The sequence below is a fragment of the Lupinus angustifolius genome, chromosome LG02 (genome assembly GCF_001865875.1).
Source record: "Lupinus angustifolius cultivar Tanjil chromosome LG02, LupAngTanjil_v1.0, whole genome shotgun sequence".
NCBI classification, from domain to species: Eukaryota; Viridiplantae; Streptophyta; class Magnoliopsida; order Fabales; family Fabaceae; genus Lupinus; species Lupinus angustifolius.
In genome coordinates, this window is record NC_032010.1 from 7,387,641 (window position 1) to 7,411,622 (window position 23,982).

General features: G+C 32.9%; 2 protein-coding genes across 4 annotated transcripts; both read right to left on the minus strand.

Moving 5' to 3' along the window:
• Positions 12,071-13,953, minus strand: LOC109334919 (LIM domain-containing protein PLIM2b-like). 2 transcript variants are annotated; one of them, XM_019570936.1, is made up of 5 exons: positions 13,673-13,953; positions 13,082-13,181; positions 12,958-12,971; positions 12,706-12,798; positions 12,071-12,581 (listed from the first exon to the last, which is right to left on the minus strand). In XM_019570936.1, the coding sequence occupies exons 1-5, from the start codon at positions 13,805-13,807 to the stop codon at positions 12,282-12,284; spliced, it is 642 nt and encodes a 213-aa protein (XP_019426481.1). In that variant the 5' UTR covers positions 13,808-13,953; the 3' UTR covers positions 12,071-12,281. The 2 variants fall into 2 exon arrangements, with proteins under 2 accessions (XP_019426481.1, XP_019426471.1); XM_019570926.1 differs by having other exon boundaries at positions 12,074-12,581; positions 12,706-12,795; positions 12,943-12,971.
• LOC109334930 lies at positions 15,941-22,284 on the minus strand. 2 transcript variants are annotated; one of them, XM_019570943.1, is made up of 13 exons: positions 22,138-22,284; positions 21,821-22,022; positions 20,971-21,045; positions 20,707-20,808; positions 20,508-20,548; positions 19,955-20,068; positions 19,009-19,123; positions 18,713-18,903; positions 18,510-18,626; positions 18,254-18,334; positions 17,737-17,975; positions 17,266-17,305; positions 15,941-16,717 (listed from the first exon to the last, which is right to left on the minus strand). In XM_019570943.1, the coding sequence occupies exons 1-13, from the start codon at positions 22,198-22,200 to the stop codon at positions 16,148-16,150; spliced, it is 1,950 nt and encodes a 649-aa protein (XP_019426488.1). In that variant the 5' UTR covers positions 22,201-22,284; the 3' UTR covers positions 15,941-16,147. The 2 variants fall into 2 exon arrangements, with proteins under 2 accessions (XP_019426488.1, XP_019426489.1); XM_019570944.1 differs by lacking the exon at positions 22,138-22,284 and having other exon boundaries at positions 21,802-21,955.

Below are 23,982 nucleotides of genomic sequence, written 5' to 3' on the forward strand. Positions count from 1 at the left end.
TAAGAAAAGTATGCATGCTTAATTTGGCAGATAAACTAAGTAGTACAACTACTTCTTAGTTTATTTGTTAAATGTTTGAGATAAGTAATTTTTATAACTTGAAATCAGTTTTTAGGTGATCAATCTAAAAAGAGCATTAAGTACTTCTCAAACAAATAAAATTAACCAAAACACCAACTTGAATGATTAAAATTCAAATTTAGAATAACAGAAGAAGAAGAAATACATGACCAATCCTTCAAATGAAATTGTTAGGAGCATGAGCCATCCATCAAAGGATTGGATGCTTTAAGTTCCAAATGAGATTACAAAATGGATTTTTGCATCTCATTTGCCTTCTCCTTTCTCCTCTTGAATTATATGAAAAACTACTCTAAAACTAGCCTAAAAACTACCTAAAATGAAAGGAAAATATGGAGGAAAGAATAGGAATAAACTAGGAAGAATTTAGAAAGAATGTATAACGTTTTTCAAATGAGAATTTCATGTCCTTATATAGGCCAAGGTGTTGGGCGCTCAGCTGCTTCTTTGTATCGCTCAGCAGCTGACCAAACCCTTCAGCATGGGTTTGGTCACTTGGTCAAGTAGCTTGGTCACCTCCTTAAGCTTGACTCACCAACGCTAGTTGTGAACTATGGGACCAGCTATGGTGAGCTACACCTGAAAATCCTATGGTGGGCTACTTGAAATGAGGTCATGCATGACTTCATGGTTTTTTGATGGCTAAGTCAATTCTAGGTGCACACTGTTGAGCACACATGTGGCACCGCTAAGCTTCCTGCTTGAGCAGCTTTCACTGTGTTGATTGAGACGTGGCTTGGTGCTTGCTGACCTGGTCAGGTGTCTGGTTCACTGCTCAGCATACATGTGGCACCGCTGAGCTGCCTGCTTGAGCAGCTTGGGCATGTGTCAGGCTTGTGTCTGACCGTGCCAAGCTTGTGTTCTGACTGTGTCAGGCTTTGTCTGGTGCTAGGCTGGGCGGTCAAGCAGGTCCGCTCATCTGCCTGCTTGTGCAACTTGATCTGCGCCAGTTGGTTTGACTGAGCCAGGCTGGTGTCCAGGTTAGCATAGCGTGGCTTGGTCCACGCTAAGTTGCCTGCTTGAGCACCTTGTGTTTGACTTTTTTTTTCTTCTTGGACCATGAGTCTTTATTCTCTTTTCTTTTTCTTTCTAAATCCTACAAAACATATTAAAAAGAAATACAAACACAAATATACAAGATTATGATATTTTATCCAAAAAGTATTGTTTTTAAGTTGGTTTTCTACAATTTGCATAGGATAAGTGCCATAAAATGATGGTGAAAAGTGTATACCTTTTGCACTTATCAGAGGCCCGAGGGTGTGGTATTATGCCCATGTAGCGAGATCGTTTGACCGTAAGAGGCTTGGCTAGAGGAATCGTCCAAGATGATTCAACGATGGTTTGTAGCGGTGCTGAGAAGTATTATGTTGTGCCCATGCAGCAAGATCGTCTGACTGTAAGAGGCTTGGCTTGAGTACCGTCCAGGATAATTCAGCGATGGTTCGTAGTGGTGCCGAAATTATTTTCTTTTTGTTTATATGTTAAGATCAGGACCCACTAGAAGCATTCCTAATGGGAGATGTCTTAGGATGGCCAAATCGCTAGAAAAGATTGATTAAAAGACATAATTTGCTAATTTCGGTTAGGGTGCATATCCATGGTAAAAAATGAAGTAGTGGAGAGGATATGTACGGGAAACAAATGAGCTCCGAGATGTTGAGAGGGATGTCGTTGATGGCGGTGATTCGTCAGCAAAGTCTTGAGGGAGAGTCTAGGGGATATGAGTCCCATGTATTCCTGGATGAGGTATTCTGTTGGATCGGGCAATGCTCACAGCGCAAACTAGGTGATCTCTAACAACCCCTCTTTGCCATCAGGATCGATGAGAGGGATGTCCAGAAAGTGTTTGATAATCGTCCTAAAATGGACAGTTCCGTTAGAACTGATCGATCATATATCCTTGCGAGGAATAATTTTGGTGCGATCAAATGGACTTGTTATGGGAACTGTACTCTCAGTTATTTCCGAATAGTTATTGGGAGGATAAAGGAGTAAGGATGGTGGACTCATGCACCACATTGCATACATGATATTCTTTGATATTGATTCTAATTCGATATTGATTCTAAATTCTCGAGTTTTATACTTCATTCATCGTTATTATATGCTTGTATGATCACATGATATATTTGTACTCGTGTGTTCTCTTGGTGTTTTATTCCGTTTAATTCCACGACGTCGATGACAAGTTTTTCATAGATGTTTTACTCCCTCTCTTTTCTTGTGATGTATTTGTACGCATGTTCATATGGACCCATCAGCACTGATCTGAGGTTATCGCTTCACTGTGTCCCAGGAGGGGACATGGAGTGTTGAGGGTAATCGACACACTTACACAGGTCCTTGCTACCTGGAGCTGGATCGGGTAAGCAATGACTCAGTTCTGCATCTTCCACCTTACTACGCAGTTCGGGAGGCATCATTCACTTTGCCCGATCGAAGACCTACATCCGCTGGACTTTCTATACCGGCTGAAGCTCGAGGCGTATCAGAAGTTGTTAGGACCTAGCCTCAAACATGATTCTCATCATCAGGATCAGTGCCAAGAGAGACAGACAGAGCTATGCCTAGGGGGTACACCTTGGACCCCTCGATGGATTGGGGAGTGGATGAAATAGAGCTTATCTGCATAGAAGATTCAGTTTAGGTCATTGAGATCTCTTTTGACTCGGAGGTGGAGGAAGACCCTAGCAAGGCTTCTAGTGCACCTCTGGTTTATGAGGTTTCTCTTTTGTTTTGTTGTGATAGGAACCTGTGTGAGGTACTTTTTGTAATGTTAGTGCCTCAACATTATTTTCTTTGTATTTTCAGTTTTTTTATTTGTGGCGATGATTAGATTCGCACTGTAAACAATTATGTATTTATTCAAGAATTTTATGAAATAGAGCATGCTCAAATGTGGACGATCTATTAAAGAGAATTAGGCATTAAACAAGATGGAGCAAAATATTTGCTAAGGTGACGATTCTTGCGTAGATTTCCTAATGAGCCAAATATTTGTCTATCTCATATGGCCTAGTATTGGAATATAGTAGAGTAACCAATGTTATATATCGGGCTCAAATTCTTTGTTATTACTTCCACCACACTAGATAGAAACACCCTAAGGGCATTTGGTGTTGTTTAACAAGGACTCTAACTTCACCTAGAGGGCGTGAATATGTGGTTCAATTAATAATTAAACTCGATTCGAATTACAAAAGATAATCTAAAAAACTACGGGTTCTAGTTGATTAAATGGTTGCATAGTCAAATAACATAAAGCTGAACTTAATCGATTAAATGAATGTTTAATCGATTAACCTAGTGATTTTCTTAAAAATCTTTTGGTTCTTGATGCAACAAGAAAGTAATGATTAAACTAATCTAATATGCTCTTAAACAAATTATTGAAAGTGATTAGCAGGGCAGATTCACTTATGTAATGGCCTATAAATGAATGTAATTAAATAAAGTGAAAATACAATAATTACATGTAAGTAAAAGAGTATGGTAAGAGAGAAGATATCGCAGGTGATTTATCCTGGTTCGATTGTCAATCCATATGTAATCTACATCTAGTCATCTTCTTCTGATCTTGGAGATTTGCTTTACTAGAAGAAATCAAATGTTTATACAAAATACTTCTTCCACCAAGAATTTTCTTGGACCTAGCTTATAATGGCCCCTCACCACTTCTAACCAAGTATACCCAATGAGACCTCTTCTTATACCTCCCACCCTAAAATAGACAAATTTACAAATCAACCGTAAAGATGTATACAAAGTATGTTGCACCTGTAATGTGCTAATCATATACTATTATTCATAACAAACCACCCTCTAATGAATCTCACAATCTCATAGATGAATATGAATGATTATGAGTCACTAAAGGAAAATCTTTGAAACACTCGATCGTTGAAAACTAAAACCTTTTAAATATTCACAAAACTCTCCCTCCTTTCACATGAAAGTTTCATTCTCTCTTTTCAGAAAATCACTCTTGAAAACGTTTATCAATCTGGCATCAAGTTTTTGTAAGTGTGAAATTCTTGTTCTCTTTTTTCCCATGGGAAAGGATGGTAAAATATCAATTAGTTTCAAATTGTTCTATTGTGGATAATCGATTAAATTTTCACTTAATTCATTAACATTTCTTTAAAATATCCAAGATTCCAAAACAGAAACTGACTTAATTGATTAATCATGTCCTTAATCGATTAATGTGTTTCTCATTTGCAAAGACTAAATCGATTAATCAATGTTTTAATCAATTAACGTTTTTTCCCTGAAAAGACTTAGTTAATTTTGCATGAACCTCTAACATGATTGATGGATCCATGGTGCATGATTTCGAAAATGATATAAGTGTTCATGCCCAAAATTATGTATGCGTGCTAAATGCACCTAAGTCATGTTATGTATGAAAATCTCTTTATGCAATATGTTCATACTCTAATTATGTGATATTTATCATCAGATTCACTCAACTTAGACTCTACTCATTCAAAGCATCTTAGGACCTAAAAATAAAAATATTACTCTAGTCTTGATGATCTTTCCTTGAAGCTTGAATATGAGTTTTTATGTTGTTTTTGATATGTCCTTGTCTTTAAGCTTTAAGCTTTGTGTTCATAAAAATCATGTTCTTACATGTTTGCATTCACAAGCTCCCCATTTTCTATGATGGCAACCCAATCTTGCAACCTTCTTCAAAGATAATCCACTTTTTTTGAGATTTGCTTTGAGCTTGAAATTTTGCTCCCCCTCACTTTGTGAATTTTATCTTTGAATCTTGCGAAAGCTTATAATGCATCAAATCTATAAAACATAGACAAAAACTTTTCTCCTCCTTTTGACATGATCAGAAAGCAAAATTACAAATAAAAATAAGCCAAAAGTACATAGATAAATCAATTATTAATGATCTTAATTGATTATACATGGAATTAATTGATTAATCGGGTTATGAATTTACTAAAAATGTATTTTTTGCAATATTTGATCAATTATATATGTTATTAATTGATTAAATAAAGGATATTTAGTAATTAAATGAAAATTTCTTGATTTCCTTTGGTATTACATGTTACATACAATATATGTTCAACAATTATAACAGTTATATTGAAGACGTAGTAATAAACATAATAATGTGAATGTGAACAACACATATAACTCAAGATAACCATCCATTTCAAACATAAGAGTACAAGTCAATACAATTTAAAATACATATATCAAAAAGCCAAAGCAATACAAAATTCAAAACGTACATAGAGTCAATAGAAGTATAAACTAAACAACAAGGACAAAATGAACACACGCCCTAATCATATAACAACATACATAAGTAATTATGACGTGCATTCAAGCAAACAAGATAGGCTTTGAATAAAGATAAAAAATATTTATTGAATTTTAACACAAATTTAGATACAACTAACAAATATATCATTCATCAAGAATCACTTGTTCTCTTCTTAATATAAGAAAATATCTTTAGGAAGATGTTTAGTGAAAATATCATGTAGTTGTTTTGAAGTTTCATCAATTTCAATCACACAATCAACTTTTGAGCATGATCTCTTAAGAAATGATGCCTGATTTCTATATGCTTGGTGCGAGAATGCAACAGAAGATTCTTAGACAGATTTATGGCACTAGTATTATCATATTTAATAGATATTTTATCAAGCACAAGACTAAAATCTAATAGTTGTTGCTTCATGCATAAAATTTGAGCATAACACACACTAACAGTAATGTATTCTGCTTCGACAGTTGAAATAGAAATACATGCTTACTTTTTATTATGTCATGATACTAGTGAGCTATCTAATATGTGACAAGTACCACTAGTACTTTTTTTATCCATTTTGCATCCATCAAAATTGGATATGGAATATCCTACTAAGCTCAATAATGCATCCCTAGGATACCATAATCCCATTCTTAAGGTTTTTTTTCAAATATTTTATAATTCTTTTAGTAGTTGTGAGATGTGATTCTTCAGGATTAGCTTGATATCTAGCACACATGCACATACTAAGCATAATAGCGAGTCTACTTTAATTTAAGTAAACTAAACATCATATCATACCATGATATTTAATTACCACAATAGATTTGTTTTTTTCATCATTTTCAAGATAGATCTTCATCAACCTCATGCTACCTTGAAATTATTGCATACAATTTTCAGCTTCTTGTTCTTTCAAGTATGCATCCTCAAGAGTACCTAAGAGTACCTAGAAGATCATCACAAATATCATTCATCTCCTCTTTTGGAGAAGACTCGTCAATTGTCATTGTTATTTTATTAAAGACTATAATCTTTGCTTTCATCCAACATGGTTCTAGCCAACTCCTCTAGAACTCTATTTTTATTTTCAACAACTCCATTTTGTTCATGAGTTTTAGGAGCGAACTATTGGTAATCAATACCATATTTTTCACATAAACTTTTCAAACTTATGGTTTTTTTTAAAATACACCACCATGACCTAGATGTTATCATTAAATTTTTATTGGGAGATGGCTTAATAAATTTACCCTTATTACCCCTAATAATCAGAAATACTAACCTCACTCAAATCGCATTGCTTGCTTGTTTCATAAGAATCATGATTTTGTATCATTAGATATAGTTTCGCCAATTCTTCATCGTCCGAGGTGCTTGAAGTGGCTTCTTCTTCGGGTACATTCCAAACGATGTAGGCTTTCTTAGCCTTGATGTCCCTTGATTCTTTCTTGTCATTCTAAACCCTTTCGAGACATGTAGAACATGAGAACTTCATGTGTCCTACCTTCCCACACTTATGGTAAGTGATCTTCCCATTTGCATTCTTGTTCTTCTTGGTTGAGTCTCTTGGTTTTTTTCGTTGAAACCTTCTGAATGCTCCTTTCTTCTTTAAGAACTTGCGGAATTTATTTACAAGGAGTGACATGGTTTTATCGTCGATATCGAAGGAATCATAATCTTCATCATAAGTTGTCTCATCTTGAATTTTTGCATATAATGTTGTAGCCTTGAGGGAGATGCATTTCTTTTTTTTTTGGGTCTGATTCTTCATGTTGTGTCAAGCGGCCCAGCTCCATCTCACATTCTTGAATCTTTCTGAAAAGTGTTGCAAGTGACATTAAATCGAAGTCCTTGGATTCCACAATAGTCATCACCTTTGGTTGTCATGCCTTGTCAAGACATCTTAAAACTTTATTAGTCAAATCACAATTAGCAAATAATGTATCTAATGCGACAAGATGATTAACAATATGTGTAAATTGTTTTTGAATTTCATTTATTGATTCATTAGAAAACATACAAAACAATTCATATTCATGAGTTAAAGCATTTAATCTAGCTCTCTTGACTTTACTAGTGCCTTCATGGGTTACTTGTAAAGATCTCACATTTCTTTGGCACTTTTACATTGTCAAACACTAAACTTTTTAGCCTTTAAATTATGCTACACTTTTCTCTTTTCCTCTTCGGTCCAAGGTCCTTGATTTTTCTTTAGTTTCACCATCCACCAAGTGTAGTGGAACATGATGTCCATTTTGTAAGGACTCCTAAATATCCATGTCTATGGCCTCAATGAAAATCTTCATTCTGATTTTCTAGTAGGCATAGCCCTCTTCACTAAAGATTGGATGACGATTGATAGAGGATCCTTCACCATGAAAGGATTTGTAGAGCTCTTTGTGTATATCCCTAGGATCTCACGAATTAGCGATTAAGCTAGTACTTGTTCGAACTAGCTCTGATGTCACTTGTTGGTTAACAAGGGCTCTAACTTCACCTAGAGGGGGTGAATAGGTGGTTAAAATCATAATTAGACTCGACTCGAATTACAAACGTTAATCTTAAAACTACTGGTTTTAAACGATTAAATGGTTGTTTAATCAATTAACAAAAAGCTTAAATGATTAAATGAAGGCTTAATAGATTAACCTGATGATTTTCTAGAAAATCTTTTGGTTCTTGATGCAGCAAGAAAGTAGTCATTAAACTAATATAATATGCTCTTAAACAAATTAATGAAAGTGATTAATAGAGCAGATTCACTTATGCAATGATCTCTAAATGAATGGAATCAAATAAAGCAAAAATATGATAGTTGGATGTAAGTGAAAGAGTAGGGTAGAAGAGAAGGTAACACAATCGATTTATCTTAGTTTGATTGTCAATCCACATACAATATTCATCTAGTTCTCCCATTCTAATCTTAAGAGATTTACTTTACTAGAAGAAATACAATGTTTATACAAAACACTTCTTCCACCAAGAATTCTCTTGGACCTAGCTTCTAATGATTCCTCACCACTTCTAACCAAGTATACCCAATGAGACCTCTTCTTAGACCTTGACTGTAGCTTAGGATTTCTCCTAAATTTATCTCTTCCTCCTAGGTGATACCTGACACCCTCAAAGAGACAAACTTACAAATCGACCATAAGGGTGTGCACAAAGTTCCTTGCACCTATAATGTGCTAATCATATACTATTATTCAAAACAAACTACCATGTGATGAATCTCACAATCTCATATATAAATATGAATGATTATGAGTCACTAAAGGAAAATCTTTGAAACACTCAATGTTTGAAAACTAAAACCTTTAAAAGATTCACAAAACTATCTCTCTTTTCACATGAAAATTTATTTCTCTCTTTTTATAAATTCACTCTTGAAAACATATATCAATCTTGCATCAAGATTCATTAATTGTAAAAATTAATGATTGATGCACGGTATATGATTTTGAAAATGATATAAGTGTTAATGCCCTAAATCATGTATGCATGGTAAATGCACTTAATTCATGAAATTTATGAAAATCTCTTTATGCAATATGTTCATACTCTAATTATGTGACATTTATCATAAGGTTCACCCAAACTTAGACTCTACCCATTCAAAGCATCCTAGGATTTAAAAACAAAAATATTACTTTATTTTTTATTATCCTTTCTTGAAGCTTAAATATGAGTCTTTATATTGTTGTTGTTGATATGTCCTTGTCTTTAAGCTTTAAGATTTGTCTTCATCAAAATCATGTTCTTGCATGTTTTTGGTAGTCTTTGAGTGCTCCCGGGGACGTCGACAGTATAATTGGACGAACTTTGTTAAAAAATTATTATCTTATTCTCTTCTATTTATTCTATGCTCTTTGTTTGATTATTTGTGGTCAACACTACATAATAACCACTTCCATTGCACCAATTGTTGGGGATGATTGAAATATGTTATTATATTAGTCTCACATAGCCTAGTATTGGAATGAAGTAGAGTAACCAATGTTATATATTGGACTCAAGTTCCTTGTTATTACTTGCACCATACCAATTAGAAACACACCACATGGGCATTTGGGCTCATGGATATGCTAGAACATGTATGCTAGAACATATAATCCATATCATGCCATGTCCACCCTAAATATGAGCAGGGCAAGCTTGCAGGTCACCCTAAATTAAAAAAAAACTAAAAATGATCTAGTACATAAAATATTGCAAGACATTATATATTGTCTCTTTTTTTTACTACAGAAACATTGCAATATTCGTGTTATCATACTTGAGATTACATGGATGCACGATGTGACATTGAGATTCAAAACACAAAACATAACACTTTGTTTTGCATAGACTAGACATGCAGTTAATTGATAAGATATTATATTTTGGAAAATTGCTACATTGTACTCGAGTGGTGAGAACATGAATTACTCTTGTCATACTTGATCCATCAAATTTCTTATTTTAGTACTCATTAATGCATGTGGGGCGCCCTGCCCATCTGTTTGAAATGCCCATGGGCGAAATGGGCATATTGGCGGGCATTTTAGGGTGTATGGCCCAAGTTGCCAATGATGTTCTCTAATAATATCTTGATAGTCGTTGAACACTCATGGAGATATAGGTACAATTGGCCGAATCTTGTTAATAAATTCTTTTGTATTCTCATCTTCTATTTATTCTATGTTCTTTATTTGATTGCTCGTGGTTAACGTTGTGCTATGATCTCTTTTGTTGAAACAACAATTAGTATCAAAGCCAATTGGTAGATGGTTCTTAGCCCACTGTAAAAGAGGGTGAATGACATGTTGGCTGGACAAAATTTGTCAAAGGTACTATGTGAGAATGAAATAGATGAGGGTTGAAGGAGAAGGAAACACGCCATGATTTTTGTGGAGAGCACATTGATATTGGATCCAGAACCCAAAAGTTCATGTCTTGGATTGAGACCAAGGTGGAGATAAGGACTCAGATGCTGAGTTATGCTCTGAAACAAGTGTTATCAATATCTCTCTAGATGTTGGAGATGATGATCTCATTTGATAGGAAAAGTGGAATATCCTAATAGTGTATCCATAATGTCATGGTGATGGATATTAATTGCTAGCGGATACACAAAAGCACACAAGTGTTGGCTGACTTTGGTGATGGATGTAACATGGGCACTGGCTTGGATGCGATGTGTAACACACACTTTGGTAGAGATGTAGAGTGTGACATGCACATTGGCTTGAATGCAAGAGTTTTCCGCGATCATTGGTTGATATTTTCGCAAGGTGTGTGTTGTGGATGTACTACTTATGATGAAGTATGATAGTTCTTTTGAACTGTGATTGTTTGAGTAGATAATGTGATAGCGATTGAGGCTTTCCAAAGAAGCTTCATAATTTAGTTGATAGTTGGGGGAGTATTAAAGATGGTGGTTGTTGGTGGACTTTGATATAGATGTTCCATAATATTGAAGGGCGTCCTAACAACGAAGAGCTATGTGACGTGTTTCGTTAGATGACGGTATGAGAAGCTGCACTAAAATTTTGGAGAGTCATGCTCTTGATAATATCGTCAAGGATAATCAAAATGACTTATGCTGAACAAAAGCATACTCTTATGTGGACTAAAAGCATACTCGTTAGATGACGGTATGAGAAGCTGCACTAAAAGTTTGGAGAGTCATACTCCTGCGGGTTTCTTATATTATAATTGAATTTTTAATTTTTTACTTCTATTATGTTTCAAATGAGATAAAACTTAATTATTTTTGTACCTTTGATTGAATATTTAGCAAAAATGTTAAATTTATTGGTGTTTTTTATTTGTGTGATTTTTTGTTCTCAATTCCTTAACAAAAAGTATATATTTTCTTTGTAAAAACATGTGTGTTTCTACACATGTAATAATATTTGTAGGGTGTTTCACCACCAAACTCAATAAAATAGGTAAACAAAGTAAAAGGAAAAAATGTACATAGCGTAATGAATGTTAGAATAATGTTCTTTTTATTTTAATTAAATATAATATATTAATCATATAAATAACGGGTACCCGCGGGTACGGGTACCATGATACTCATACTCGCCCGTATGTACTACGGGTATTTTTAAAAATCCGTTTATAATATCCACGAGTACTTATTTGTGACTCGTACCTGTGCTCATACGGGTTTTACCCATGGGTACGAGTTTTTTGCTATCCCCGAGATAACCTACCAACAAGAAGCAAACCAAAAAAAATTGAAATTTGAAGTATCCCGTCTAGCCAGTTTTATTATGGGGATTAAAATTGAAACTTACTTAACTTCTAGGAATTAAGTCATATAATTTTATTAGGGTTTCTCTAAGTTAAACACACCTAAAAGTAAGTTTTTACATACAAATTATATGTTTAATAAATAAATAAAATGCTTATTAGTTTTTCATTATAGGTTATGTTTGCTTATTTGCTACAACTATTGCATATATCGTTAACCTATGATGCACCATGTGATGTAGTTAAATTACATCATTCTCCATTGTTTTCTTTCTCTTTTTCCTCCTTCAAATGTGTCCTTGTAGCAATAGTTGGAGACTATTCCCTACCACATTTATTACAAACTTTGCAAATGGTTTTAAAATTTTATGCTTTCCTATCAAATTATTTGCACACACAAGAGATATCAGTGATATCAAATTATAAATGGTTGCATGATAAAATAAAAATTCCATCAGAAAGAATCAAACAACATATTGTATTGCTCATTTCGTTTGCTTAATGAAACCTTGAAATTGAATACATAAGCAAAACTTCTTACAATTAAAGTCAAAAAATAAATAAGTAATCAAATGTTTGACAATACTGAAATCAATTCAACCAATGTAATAATAATCCTTCTGCTGTGAAAGAAAAGGGATGAAGCAATTCATGTTCCTCTTTTCATTCAAGAGGTTTCTTCATGTTCCTTTTTTTCTTCTTCTTTTTCTTCTTCTGTTTTGTCCTCAGGTTGTGGCTCTGGTGGTGGCAACTCAATTGGTTCAGGAGGTGTAGAAGAACCAGTTCTCTTGTGTGCAGCAGCTTGGAGTACATGGCTGTAGTTCCCTTTCTCCATGAAAAGTTGTGCAAAATGGACCCTGCAATAGAGGACACCATCTAGGGCAGCATAGGAGGAATGTGTTAGGTGGCACCCTCCATGAGCACACCTAAAACAATTCTTGTGAAAGCATTCCCCTTCCAGTGTCACCTATTTAGTATAGCCAAGTGTTGTTGTATGATTAGGCCCAACCTTGCTTATAGTGAATGCTTTATAGAGTGAAGTTGTCCTTATATATATGTATGTGTATGATCAAACATAAGAAATTACAAACCTTTTCTAATGGATAGACTGTTTTTGTGCAAACCGAGCATTTGTCTAAGGTCCCACTAAACATGGAAGAGAGTTTACTTGGGGTCTTGTTCTGTTAAAGATAATAGTAATTGACATGTTAGAGAGAGTAAACAAGAGCAATTGAAAAAACAATACATTTCGTTATGATCTTAAGCATATTGCAAGGCAGGTAATTGATAATAAAAGTACATATAGCAAAGAAGGATGGTGAATATACCATGTCATACTGCTTCTCAGAAGACTTTGCTGTTAAATTTATAGACATGAAAAACAACACAACTCATTAGCCAAATTGATGATCAATCTTGAATGAAAGAGTAAGAAGGAGATTGGAGAAGAGATGGAAATTATCTTACCTGCTTGAAAGTTCTTGACAAAATTGCCAGATTCCTTGAAAAGTTGTTCAAAATGTGTCCTACAATAGAGGACTCCATCCATTGACGAGTATGTGTTCATCTGACAACATAAAATTCTGTAGTTACCATCATATATAGGATCACATCTATATCGTGCATATTTTTATTTTATATTCTTTTGATAAATCAGATCATATCAAACTAATAACTCTGTCTTATAACTTTATTTACAAATTTTAAATTGTGGAATTAGGAATCCAAGAACATACAAAACTATTCAATAATATGCTATTAACAAGAATGTTAATAATTTGTCTATAAACATGATTTATAATAAAACATCGTGTAATCGTTTGAACCATATAGCAGATTCCGCATCCAAGGAAAGGCTCCATTATTTTTGCTTGATTCAATAATGAGCTAAAGTGGTAAATCCTGGATACCTATGTACTTTTAAGATGGCATTGGATCTGATTGATATTTCCTGATATGTTTGATTTGAGGATACTAATTATGCATGCAATGAATTAGACATTTGAGTATGAGGAAAACAAAAAAAAATAACCAAATGAAGCATTTGAAAAACTATACCGTAAGTACTCCATTGCAATGGGTGCATTTGAAGCAGTTTTTATGGTAAGGAATTCCTTCAAGAGTTAACAAGTCAACCACATAAACAGTCTTTTCACAAGCTGTGCATTTGTCCAAAGTTCCTGTGAAAGACATTTTTCCTCCTCCTTCAAGAAAATTTCTTGTTTGTTTTTATGTTTTTTCCTTTAACCAAGAAGGATGTCTGAGGAACAATGTTGAACAGGAATGCTCACCTCAGACAAATGGGGATTGAACAAAGTCTTGGATATGTCAAAGCAAAAAAGCAACTTATATCAGATTATGAATGACTGTATCCTTCTGACAAATGGTTGAATAGTGTTTGGAGGGCTCAAAATGATTAAGCAAAAATGGAAAATTGAAGCTGTAATTTGTGGATATGATCTAATTGATTGGAGTTAATGGTGGTTAGACCATTTCAATGAATTGGAATTATGGGGTGTAACTAAAAATAGCTAATGCAACTTTTCAGGATTCCATCATTAAGATGTTGATAGAGTTAAATTCAGATGGCTAATATGTTAGATTTGTTAGCATGCATAATCAATCATTCATTTTTAGTTTCAAAAGAGGGATCCTCCATTCTAGGATTTGATAAATTAAGAGGACTTGTAATTATAACATGTTTTCCTATGTGTAATTTTAGAAAGAGGCAACCTCATTGTTCCTAATTTCCATTCTTGGTAATGAGATTGTATTTGCATACCAGAGTTGGTAATAGAATTTACAGACTTTATTAAGCTTAAAAATGTGGTATAAAGAATTTGCTTAGTTACTCATAGTGTTATTAATATGGTAATGGTAATCACACTGATTAAGATACTTATAGTAACATTAATGCTAAAAAAATAATAAAGAATATGATAAATATTTTTAGTTAATTTATTAAAACAAAATGTGCCACTTGGTGATATATCATGCTTTAGAAGTATAAATAAATATAATGGTTATGTGTTTAATTCTCTACAATAACATTTTGGTCATTTTCATACAAATTTTGTAATTTTAAATGAAAATTAGCTGGTATGACATGTACTGTTTAAATGTAAACTAATCAATATAATCAATTTTAAATTATATGATTGACCAGTATAATTATTTTACTGTAACAATATGAGAATCAATTTATCATTGGGAAAAAAGATGCAAAAAGAAGACATCAAAGTTAGTTACATAGAATGTAAGACAAAAAGAACTATACAATGTTTAGAGAGAAGATATACTACCACTCATAAGAGTAGGGGTGTAAAAGTTTAGTTCGGTTTTTGATGCATTTTAGTAATTGAATTGAACACAAACATATGGTTCGGTTTCATTCAATTAACCACAAATTTAACTATATGAACTGAAGCGCTCTTGAATGGTTTGGTTTGGTTCCACGGTTTTTCCAATTATTATAAGAGATTTTATTTGTCCATAAAAGGAAAAAATAACTACTATTATTCTAAAAAAATTATGAATCATATATAGATGAGTAAAAAAATTGAATAGTTTGTTAATAATGTATATAAAAATTATATAATTTATGGAGAAAAAACAAATTATCACATATATAATAATACAATCTACAATTCGTAACATATATATTTATCAGTAACATATATCCATTAGTAAAATATAATAATAGTTACATATATAACCTTACTGTTCACAATTAGTAATACATATAACAATATATGGGGTATATGTTCGTTTTAAACTCAATACCACAAAAGTTGGAATATATGTTCCAAATCGTCAAGAGACTAGAAAACAATTTAGTAATGAATAACATATATAATACTACCATAATAACAATTTAGTAACATATATAACATTACAATTCACACAAAATTGATAATTTAAGCCACAAAATTGGTTGAAGAATTTAATCAACAATAAAACATCATTCCATAGTATCTATTTCTTTAATATATGGTTCAGTTCCAAAAGTTCCTAAAACCATAAACCGAACCGAAAATAACTGGTTCCTTAAAAAAATAACCGAACCGAACCACGAAATCGAACCACATTTTACGGTTTGGTTTGGTTCCATAGAGCATGTATGTTTTAGGTTTTATTTCTTAATGATGAAAAACTCTTCTATTAAAAAAATCGCTTATGAAATTTATATGCTTGTTCAGCTCTTAGATTCTCACACCATTTTTGCCAAAAATGTTTTTCAAGAATCAATTTTATTTTAAAAAGCCTAAACAAATAGAACATGTAGTTGCCACAACCTCTGTTAAATATTATTATCACAAGTGTGTATAAACTGAAGAGGGCAAAATGAATTATTTCCCTCCTCAACTGTAATATGAAAAGTTACATAGAAATCCTGCTTCAACTATAGCAGTTCCAAGCTTGAAACTATTTTTTCCATATCAAAGTTTAGCAATGCTCAGGTTATTTCCATAATCACTATTGCACAAGATAAAACTCAGTAGAAGATTGCCATATTAGTAGCAAATCACTTAATCACGGTGGCAACACAACTTGTTGGCACAATATGATATCTGAAATTGTCTTTCCATGCCTATCAATTCTTCTAGAACAGTTAACACCACCATCTAGGATGTTTCTGACAACAACATTCAATGACTGAATTCCCTTCACTTCATATATCTCCACTTGAACATTTTCCTTGACCCATTTATCTCTTTGGTCTCTTTCAACTAACTCAAGAGAAGGGGACAAATTCAGAAGAGGTGAGAGCACTGATTTTACCCATTGAGATGTAATAATTAGCTTCAACCTTTCAATATCAGGAGGAAAATGTGGGATGAGTGAAAAATTTATGTCATTTCCTTTATCACCAGCTCTGCTGTGTGCTACATTGTAAAGTGGAATTTTCAGGCCATTTAGAGCAGGTGCGGAACTCCTACAAGGGAAAACAGATTCTGAGGAAGATTTTTCGGTTTCAATTTGTAACTTCCATGGCAATATCGATGTATGCCTCAGATTGTTTTCAGGATCAAGTACTTTATTTGATTGGATGCTTGTGTTAGACCTCACGGCAGTTCGCCAGAAAACATCTTCACGCCTAACCTGAAGTTAAACAAACATAGCTATGATAAATAGTCCTAGCAACATAGTAACTGAACTTGCATCAAGACCACTAGCACTAAAACCAAAAACATTGGTTGTTGAGAAACCACAACTTTCATTGACTGTTTCTTTGTTTGATTTCAGCAGTTCAGAAAGATCTTCTCACTAGAATGAAACACTACATGTCACAGTTTGAGGGATCAATTTGACAATTTCCTAGTTCTCATTCTGAGGCATAATGTTGATTGAAGTACAACAACAACAACGAAACCTTAAAAAATGGCTACCCAGTGCACGAGGCTCCCAACTAGTGGGGCATGGGGAGGGTAGATGTACCTAGTAGGGAGGCTATTTCCAGGATTAGAACTCGTGACCTCATGGTCACTAAGCAACAACCTTATCGTTGCGCCAAGATCACCTTCTTGAAAAAAAATATTGCTCTAATTGGTTTTACTGAAAATGTGATGTTGACAGAAAGCTTAATGATGTTAAAATTGATCCATGCAAGCATATGTAGAAGATTGAGAATGGCAGGTACAAGAGTTTACCAACAGCTTTTCTAGAAGAATCTCTTTCTTGTATCCAGTACTGCACTCAAACAAAAAAGATAAATCACTAGCAATTTACACAAAGCATATTAGGCCTAATATCATAACAGGTAGGAAAAATAATATGGAGATACTGACTAAAACATAAACTAGCTCTTCCAAGTTCAACAACCCCAGCTTCAACTTTTTGTACCAGCTTCAATTAAAAAAGTTTTCCAAGAAATTATATCAAATTATTTGATGAGATTTGAAATTAAACCTTCAAGAATATTGCAATTCAAATACCGTGTGAATCTGAGAGGTAAAGAATCTGATAATCAGAATCATTGTGAAGATCTAAAAGCAAGTACAAAGAAACCTATAAGGCAATAATAGTTAAAATTTTGGTCAATTTTCCCAGTGAGTTCCGTTACTTTTCTAATTTAACAGTGATAAAAATACAATGGGCGCTAAACTTAAAGGAACTTTGACCTGATACCACCACCGCCAGCTGGTCCATTTGTATACAATGCCGTAAATTCTCTAGCGAATTGGACAGCATGTTCCTTCTGCTCAAATAGTCCATCCATGCGTAACCTAATATCTTCACTGGTCCTCATTGAGGATTCATCTCCATTGTTGCTGAAAGCGTTGAGGCTATCAAACCCAATTATATAAGAAAGTATATGATGATTAAGACCAGGAAATATTTCTTCCATCCATGATCTAACCTAATGAAGCATACAAATAATATATCAATTGACACCAAGCTGGATGTATCTAGTAGAGAGTCAGCACAAGTAATTTATATAAATAAATATATATACATATATATATATGCACATATATGTAAGCATATATATATATATGACCAAGTACCGCTCTTTTATCTACGTGCTTGCAGCTCCAAAGCACCCCAAAAATTGAAGCAGGATTATAAATGTAAATGGTATTATGGTGAAACACAAATATTATGGTGACTAGAAGTCTAAAAGGCTGTGAAGGTTACCAGATATTCCGCTGCTTTAGCTCGTTTAACACATTCATACCCTCCATAAGATATCTCTCCCCATCCCTTCCATCCACAATCCTGTAAGAATTATGTAGAACATCAGAGCAAAGAGACCTAGCAAGAAGAAAACAATCATAGAAACAAAAAGAAATGCAATGTAGAAGTGGATACAAATGTCTACAATGAGATCACATAAGACAGTGAAATAAATGGTTACATGCCATCTGAATAGAATGATTCAGAAATGTACTACCTGTGGAACCAACTGCAAGAGTTTATCAGGAACTGATATAGAAGATGGTTTGGCCCCGAGGCACAAAACTCTACAGCTTGATAATGGAAGGAATGAAACATCCTGAAAATCAATGACCTGTTAAAGAACAAAATATCAGTTCCTTTTGCCCACTAGTCACAAACCCTTGATGTCTGGTGCTTCATAACAAACATATAACTTACAACATCCGGGGTCACATAAGCGCCAGGGTCTCCAACCTCATAGAGTAATTGTTCAGCACAAGTATTAAAATTTAAAATTCCACCACTACCTTCAGCTTTTGCAACACAAACTTGTCCATCCAAAGAGATTTCAGCATAAGGAAGTGATAAATCCAGTAGCTGCGGGAAGGACATGTCTCGGTACTTGTCGCCTAAAACAAATAAGATACAGCATAAAGAGATTCATTTATTCACACAACCCCTGCATTTATATCACATACCATATGCAAGGGTAGATCTAAGCTATAGTAGACGACCTGGATGCATGAAATATCCCCCAGTGAGTTGGCAACCACACTCTAGAAGATGGCCAGCCAAAGATCCTTGTGCTAAATGCACTAGTTCATCCCAGTTCCATCCTAGTTCATAAACCTGTACATACACCGGTCTGATCATTCAGGACTTTGTCCACAAGAAAATTAAGCTACAGAGAGACTAAGAACACAGCACTTCTAATTTTATCTTTTTCTTACCAGTGTTGTACAATCAAAGATATTTGGCACATTATATAAAAAACATATAAGACTCTGCACAGAAAATATCTACAACTTTTCTGAAGAAAGTTTTTATTATGGTGACAACTTTTCATAAAAGGAGGAAATACAATTATTTCTCTCACCACTTCACTTTCTTATGTGATGAAGTCTTTAGCTACTTCAACAAATTATATCAACAGATGAATATTTAATCTGTATGGATGACCAAATTGTCTGAAAACCTAATATGTAAGACCAGCAAAGTAACTACTTATGACTTAGTAGCTAGATTGATGAAAATCCCATTCTATGAGAAGTTACTCAGTGGTTTCATAACCGGTGAAGACATCTCCTTATTCCTTATCATTCAAGAAAAAGATGATGGACTAATATCTCTATATCATTCAGTTTGCCATCATTTTTATTGAAACAAATATGAGATGGATCCATTTGCTCTGATTCATTTATTTGAATCCCACTCTTAAGAGCACAACCAAAGTTTTTGCAAGAAGGGTTATCTATGTAGGCCTAAGTTAATGGAGTCTCTGTTGACCTGCTTAAAATAAAGAATCAAGTATCAAATGAAACATCATAAAATTGCATATCCATTGGAAACAGCCCCTATTGTCCATGTGAAAATTCAATTCAATTACTAAATTTTAACACATTGATGGAGAAAGGAGGCAAATATGGGGAATAATAGGGAAAGAAAAGATGGATTTCCTACCATGGGTGCTAAAAATAAAGCAGCATCTGCAAGTCTTGAAGTGATTATTACATTTGGTTTGTACTTTTCAAGACAGCGAACAATAGGAGCGGCTCCCAAATAAGTGCTGATGCCCTTCACATAATACAGCAAATTTCACATCCAGCTTAACAAAAAATCAATTAAAATGGAGGAAGCATGCATGAATAACTACTTCGCATAGATTCTTCATAAAGCCTTACAAGTAAAATAAGTGGAGAAAAATCACCGGAATAATTATTAACAATAATTTTCATATGACAATACAACAACCAAGTCTTTATCCCACTAGATGGGGTTGGCTATTTTTCATATAACAATGAAAAAATAAAAAAAATAAAAGTGGGGGTAAGAACTAAACTTCTCATATAACATCTCCAATTAAAAAAGTATGAAGGAAAAAAGATCTGTCATTTGTGCAGGCCAGTGAATGGCTGCTCACAAGTTGGTCAGTTATTCACCACAAAAATGAAGATTTAATTAGTGAATGACTTCATATTTGAAAACAAACAGTCACATGATCATAGGTTCTTACACCCTCCATGATATATGATTTTTCTGATGAAAATCCTGAACCTGAAAAAGATTGGAAGTATGTATTTATAAGTTTTAGAACTTAGCACATAGTTGAAAATCATTTGGTATTTAAAACCTCCCAATCATAAAACAAAAGTAAACGTTTAAATTTAACAATGGCATAGCTTAAAGGAAAGTTAACAGGTAAATTTATGTACCTATGTTTGTAAGAGACACTTCATGTGCAACAGCCACAGAAACACTAAGCCCCAGGTTGCTAGCTATTTCTAATACCTTCTGTTGAGCACCCAGAGGGTCCACTTTCAGAAACAAAGGATGAATTAAATTAGACAAACAAAAGCTGCAAAACGATATATAATCTATCAATTTAAAACAGATGCATTATACTAAATTATTTTTTAACATGGTATCTTTTATGATCAATTATGTGATCCACTAAATGCGATACTAAAAATCCTTACTAGCACCCATATTGGTAATTATGCATGTTCCTCTTTCCAAAGCCAGAGGTAGCAGCGTATGCATCCAGTTCGAGACTACAAACAAAATTTCACAACCAGCAACTTGAGATTAGAAAGATGGAAGATCAGAAAAACACTACTGCTAATGGCTTCAATATCAAATGTCTAAAAATAATAGAAAGAAAAAACACTTGCTTTCCATTATATATAGACTTAAGGTTCCTATGATCCTATCTAAACATGAGCAAGTGAAAATAGATCCACTGGAGAATTTTCAAATATTCAGAATCTCATTCTAACAATCAGTAGCATGTTAACTATTCCTAAGCAGCTTACATGAAGCATATCATGATTCCAAAAAAATAAGCGTCATCAAGGATTTGTTTTTTAATATCATGGAAGGAATGAAATTATATGTAAGGGTGATTCAACCCATGAGACTCACACCTACTAGGATCTGGGGATGGTATATGTATGTAAGCGAAATCACTATTTCCTGAATTTAAATCTATTACCTTCAGGTTGGTCACAAATCAAGTAACCTTACTGTTACATGTTGAGGTTTGAAGCATTAAAAGTGTTGGGAATATTGGATATGAGGGGGATGATTTGAAAAGTTTATAAGAGGAAATGACCATGAAACCATTGCTTTAAAGTTTTTCGTTCAAGACATTGTGTATCTGACTTAAGGTTTTAGTTCAAGTGTCTCACTTGTAACACTTCACTTGTCCTATATCTGGACAGTAGTTGGAGCTCCCCGGTCACACACACAAGGGTCGAAAAAAAAGAAAACATTTAAAATAAAAGGAGAAAATAGAGTTAATAATTGACATGAATAGAGAAAACCTACTATGAGAATCATAACCATGACCACCAGACGCCATAATTTGATAGCGATCAGCCAGAGTGCGTTCTGCAAGGCATTCAAGTACAAGATAATTTAGTTCTCTGACTCTTTGAAGCAACTTAAGAGCAGCCAAAGGCCTATCACCACCAAATCCTGCTCCACATCCAATGTAAACCTTATCCCTTAGCCTCTGAGGATTACTTCTCTGTGTAATAATGAAATAACAACATGGTTAATTACTCCAATGGATTTAGATGCTGCATCAGAGACAGAAAGTATAAATAAAATCAGAGAGGGGTTTTAAGTAACAGTAAGTTAACCAGCTTGATCAAACAATTATGGATTTCATCTCCATCTTGGGGTTTGATTACTTCAACTTCCATCACAAGGTTATCCTGGTAGCAAAAGAATTGCCAGATGAAGCGGGGGGAAATCCAAGAGCACTCAGTATCTCTAGAAAGAAAACTGAATTAATACTAAATAAAGGAACAAGTTTCTCATTAAAGGAGTTAAATTAGATATTTCTACAAAATTCGTAAATAAATTCTGGCATGATAAAGTAAATAAATTTATATATGATCAATATATTATTCTTTTCATTTGTTTATTACTAGTAAATAATAATTAAAAATAAATAATTAATAATATAATCATAATGTATTATTTTACACCATGGAATATATTTCTTTTTCTAAAAGTGACATGATATAGAATTTGTAAGAAATGTATCATTTTTAGTCTTTAAATATCATAATGAAATGAAACCCCCAACTAATTTATATTCTTTTTATTTGTCGGACGTTATTATATTGAATATCATTTTCAAGAATCATTGTTTCGATTCCTTAAAAATAAATTCATGTGGAAAACTCAAAAGTTGTTTGTGACAATTTAATTTGTGACATTAGTCATGTATTTCTTATGACTACTTTGGGAATAATTTAGTCTTTTAGCATGTATTATTTTAATTCATATTTACAATCGTTAATTTAATTTTTTCTTTTTTAAAATCAAATTGGTATAGTTAAAAATTTCTAACAACAATAGTTATTTTTTAGTTGCATTAGTTTGAGTTGTTTGGTAAGTTTTTTTTTTACTACAAACGATATTTCTTCAATCTCTAGGTAAGAAATTAATTCCTTTCGTGAGTTATTCGGTAAGTTATTTCTTCTATAACTACTAATTTTTTCGATGAATAATAATAATTTGTATTTTTGTTAATAAATTTAGTAAAGATAGTTTCGGTTACTGTGAGCGATATTTGTTAGGAGGAGCAACCACACACCTCGAGTAATATTAGTTTATTACCCAAAAAGTAAGAGAATATTATTGAAAGTACCAAAAAAATATTATTTTATATTTATGATATTAGTCAAATAATAATTTTTATTTCTTATTTGATGAATTAGTATATTTGGGAAAACAATTTATATTAAAATAATTATGAAAACTCTAATGGATAGAATATCTTTGTTGAGAAATCCTGATTAATATGTTTTTTAATCATTAAAAATGAATTGTAAATAACATATCATTTAACATTTGACCACATTAAATTTACCTAAAAATATATGGAGATTATAAAAATATTAAAACATGGAGTAATAATGAAATGAAGGAAGATATATCACCACACTTAAAACTTTTAACTTTTTATTTTTAATACTAATATTATATTTTCAATTTAAATATGGATTAGAAATCATGAATTTAGGATATGTAACGTAATTCAATTAATTAAATATTTTATTTAATTATGAATCAAAATCTTAAAAAAAAATTAAGCTTGTCTTAAATCATAAAGACTAGTACTTCCTATAGAGAACACATCTTAAGGATGGCACCTAGAACAACCATCTGAATTAAAGTAATTCAACATTTCCCTTTGCTTATTTATATAAAAGAATGAATATCAATGTTGGAACCAAAACCTACTAGAACATCAAAATAGAAATGGTTCTGAATTAGGTTTAAGTACAATAAATTAAATGAAATCATATATAATTATATATTATGTAAATTTTTATATAATTAATAATTATATATAATTTTACTGTATATTCTTATTTTTTGGATTGGAAGAAATAAAACATTAAAGTTATGTTCTGTTTTATTTAAAATTTTAAGTGAATTATTTCGTTCACTTATCAGGATATTCTATTTTA

What these genes read in the sequence shown, in the direction of transcription:
- LOC109334919 (XM_019570926.1), bottom strand. Translation starts at nt 13,807, where the DNA reads ATGTCTTTCACAGGAACTTTGGACAAATGCACAGCTTGTGAAAAGACT. An exon ending in CTGAGAAGCAGTATGACATG is followed by an intron (nt 12,796 to 12,942) that starts GTATATTCACCA and finishes TATCTTTAACAG; the next exon opens with AACAAGACCCCAAGTAAACT. An exon ending in CAGTCTATCCATTAGAAAAG is followed by an intron (nt 12,582 to 12,705) that starts GTTTGTAATTTC and finishes TATACTAAATAG; the next exon opens with GTGACACTGGAAGGGGAATG.
- LOC109334930 (XM_019570943.1), bottom strand. Translation starts at nt 22,200, where the DNA reads ATGGAAGTTGAAGTAATCAAACCCCAAGATGGAGATGAAATCCATAAT. An exon ending in TCATGGTTATGATTCTCATA is followed by an intron (nt 21,046 to 21,820) that starts GTAGGTTTTCTC and finishes TTTTGTTTGTAG; the next exon opens with TCTCGAACTGGATGCATACG. An exon ending in GCTGGCGGTGGTGGTATCAG is followed by an intron (nt 17,306 to 17,736) that starts GTCAAAGTTCCT and finishes GTTTGAGTGCAG; the next exon opens with TACTGGATACAAGAAAGAGA.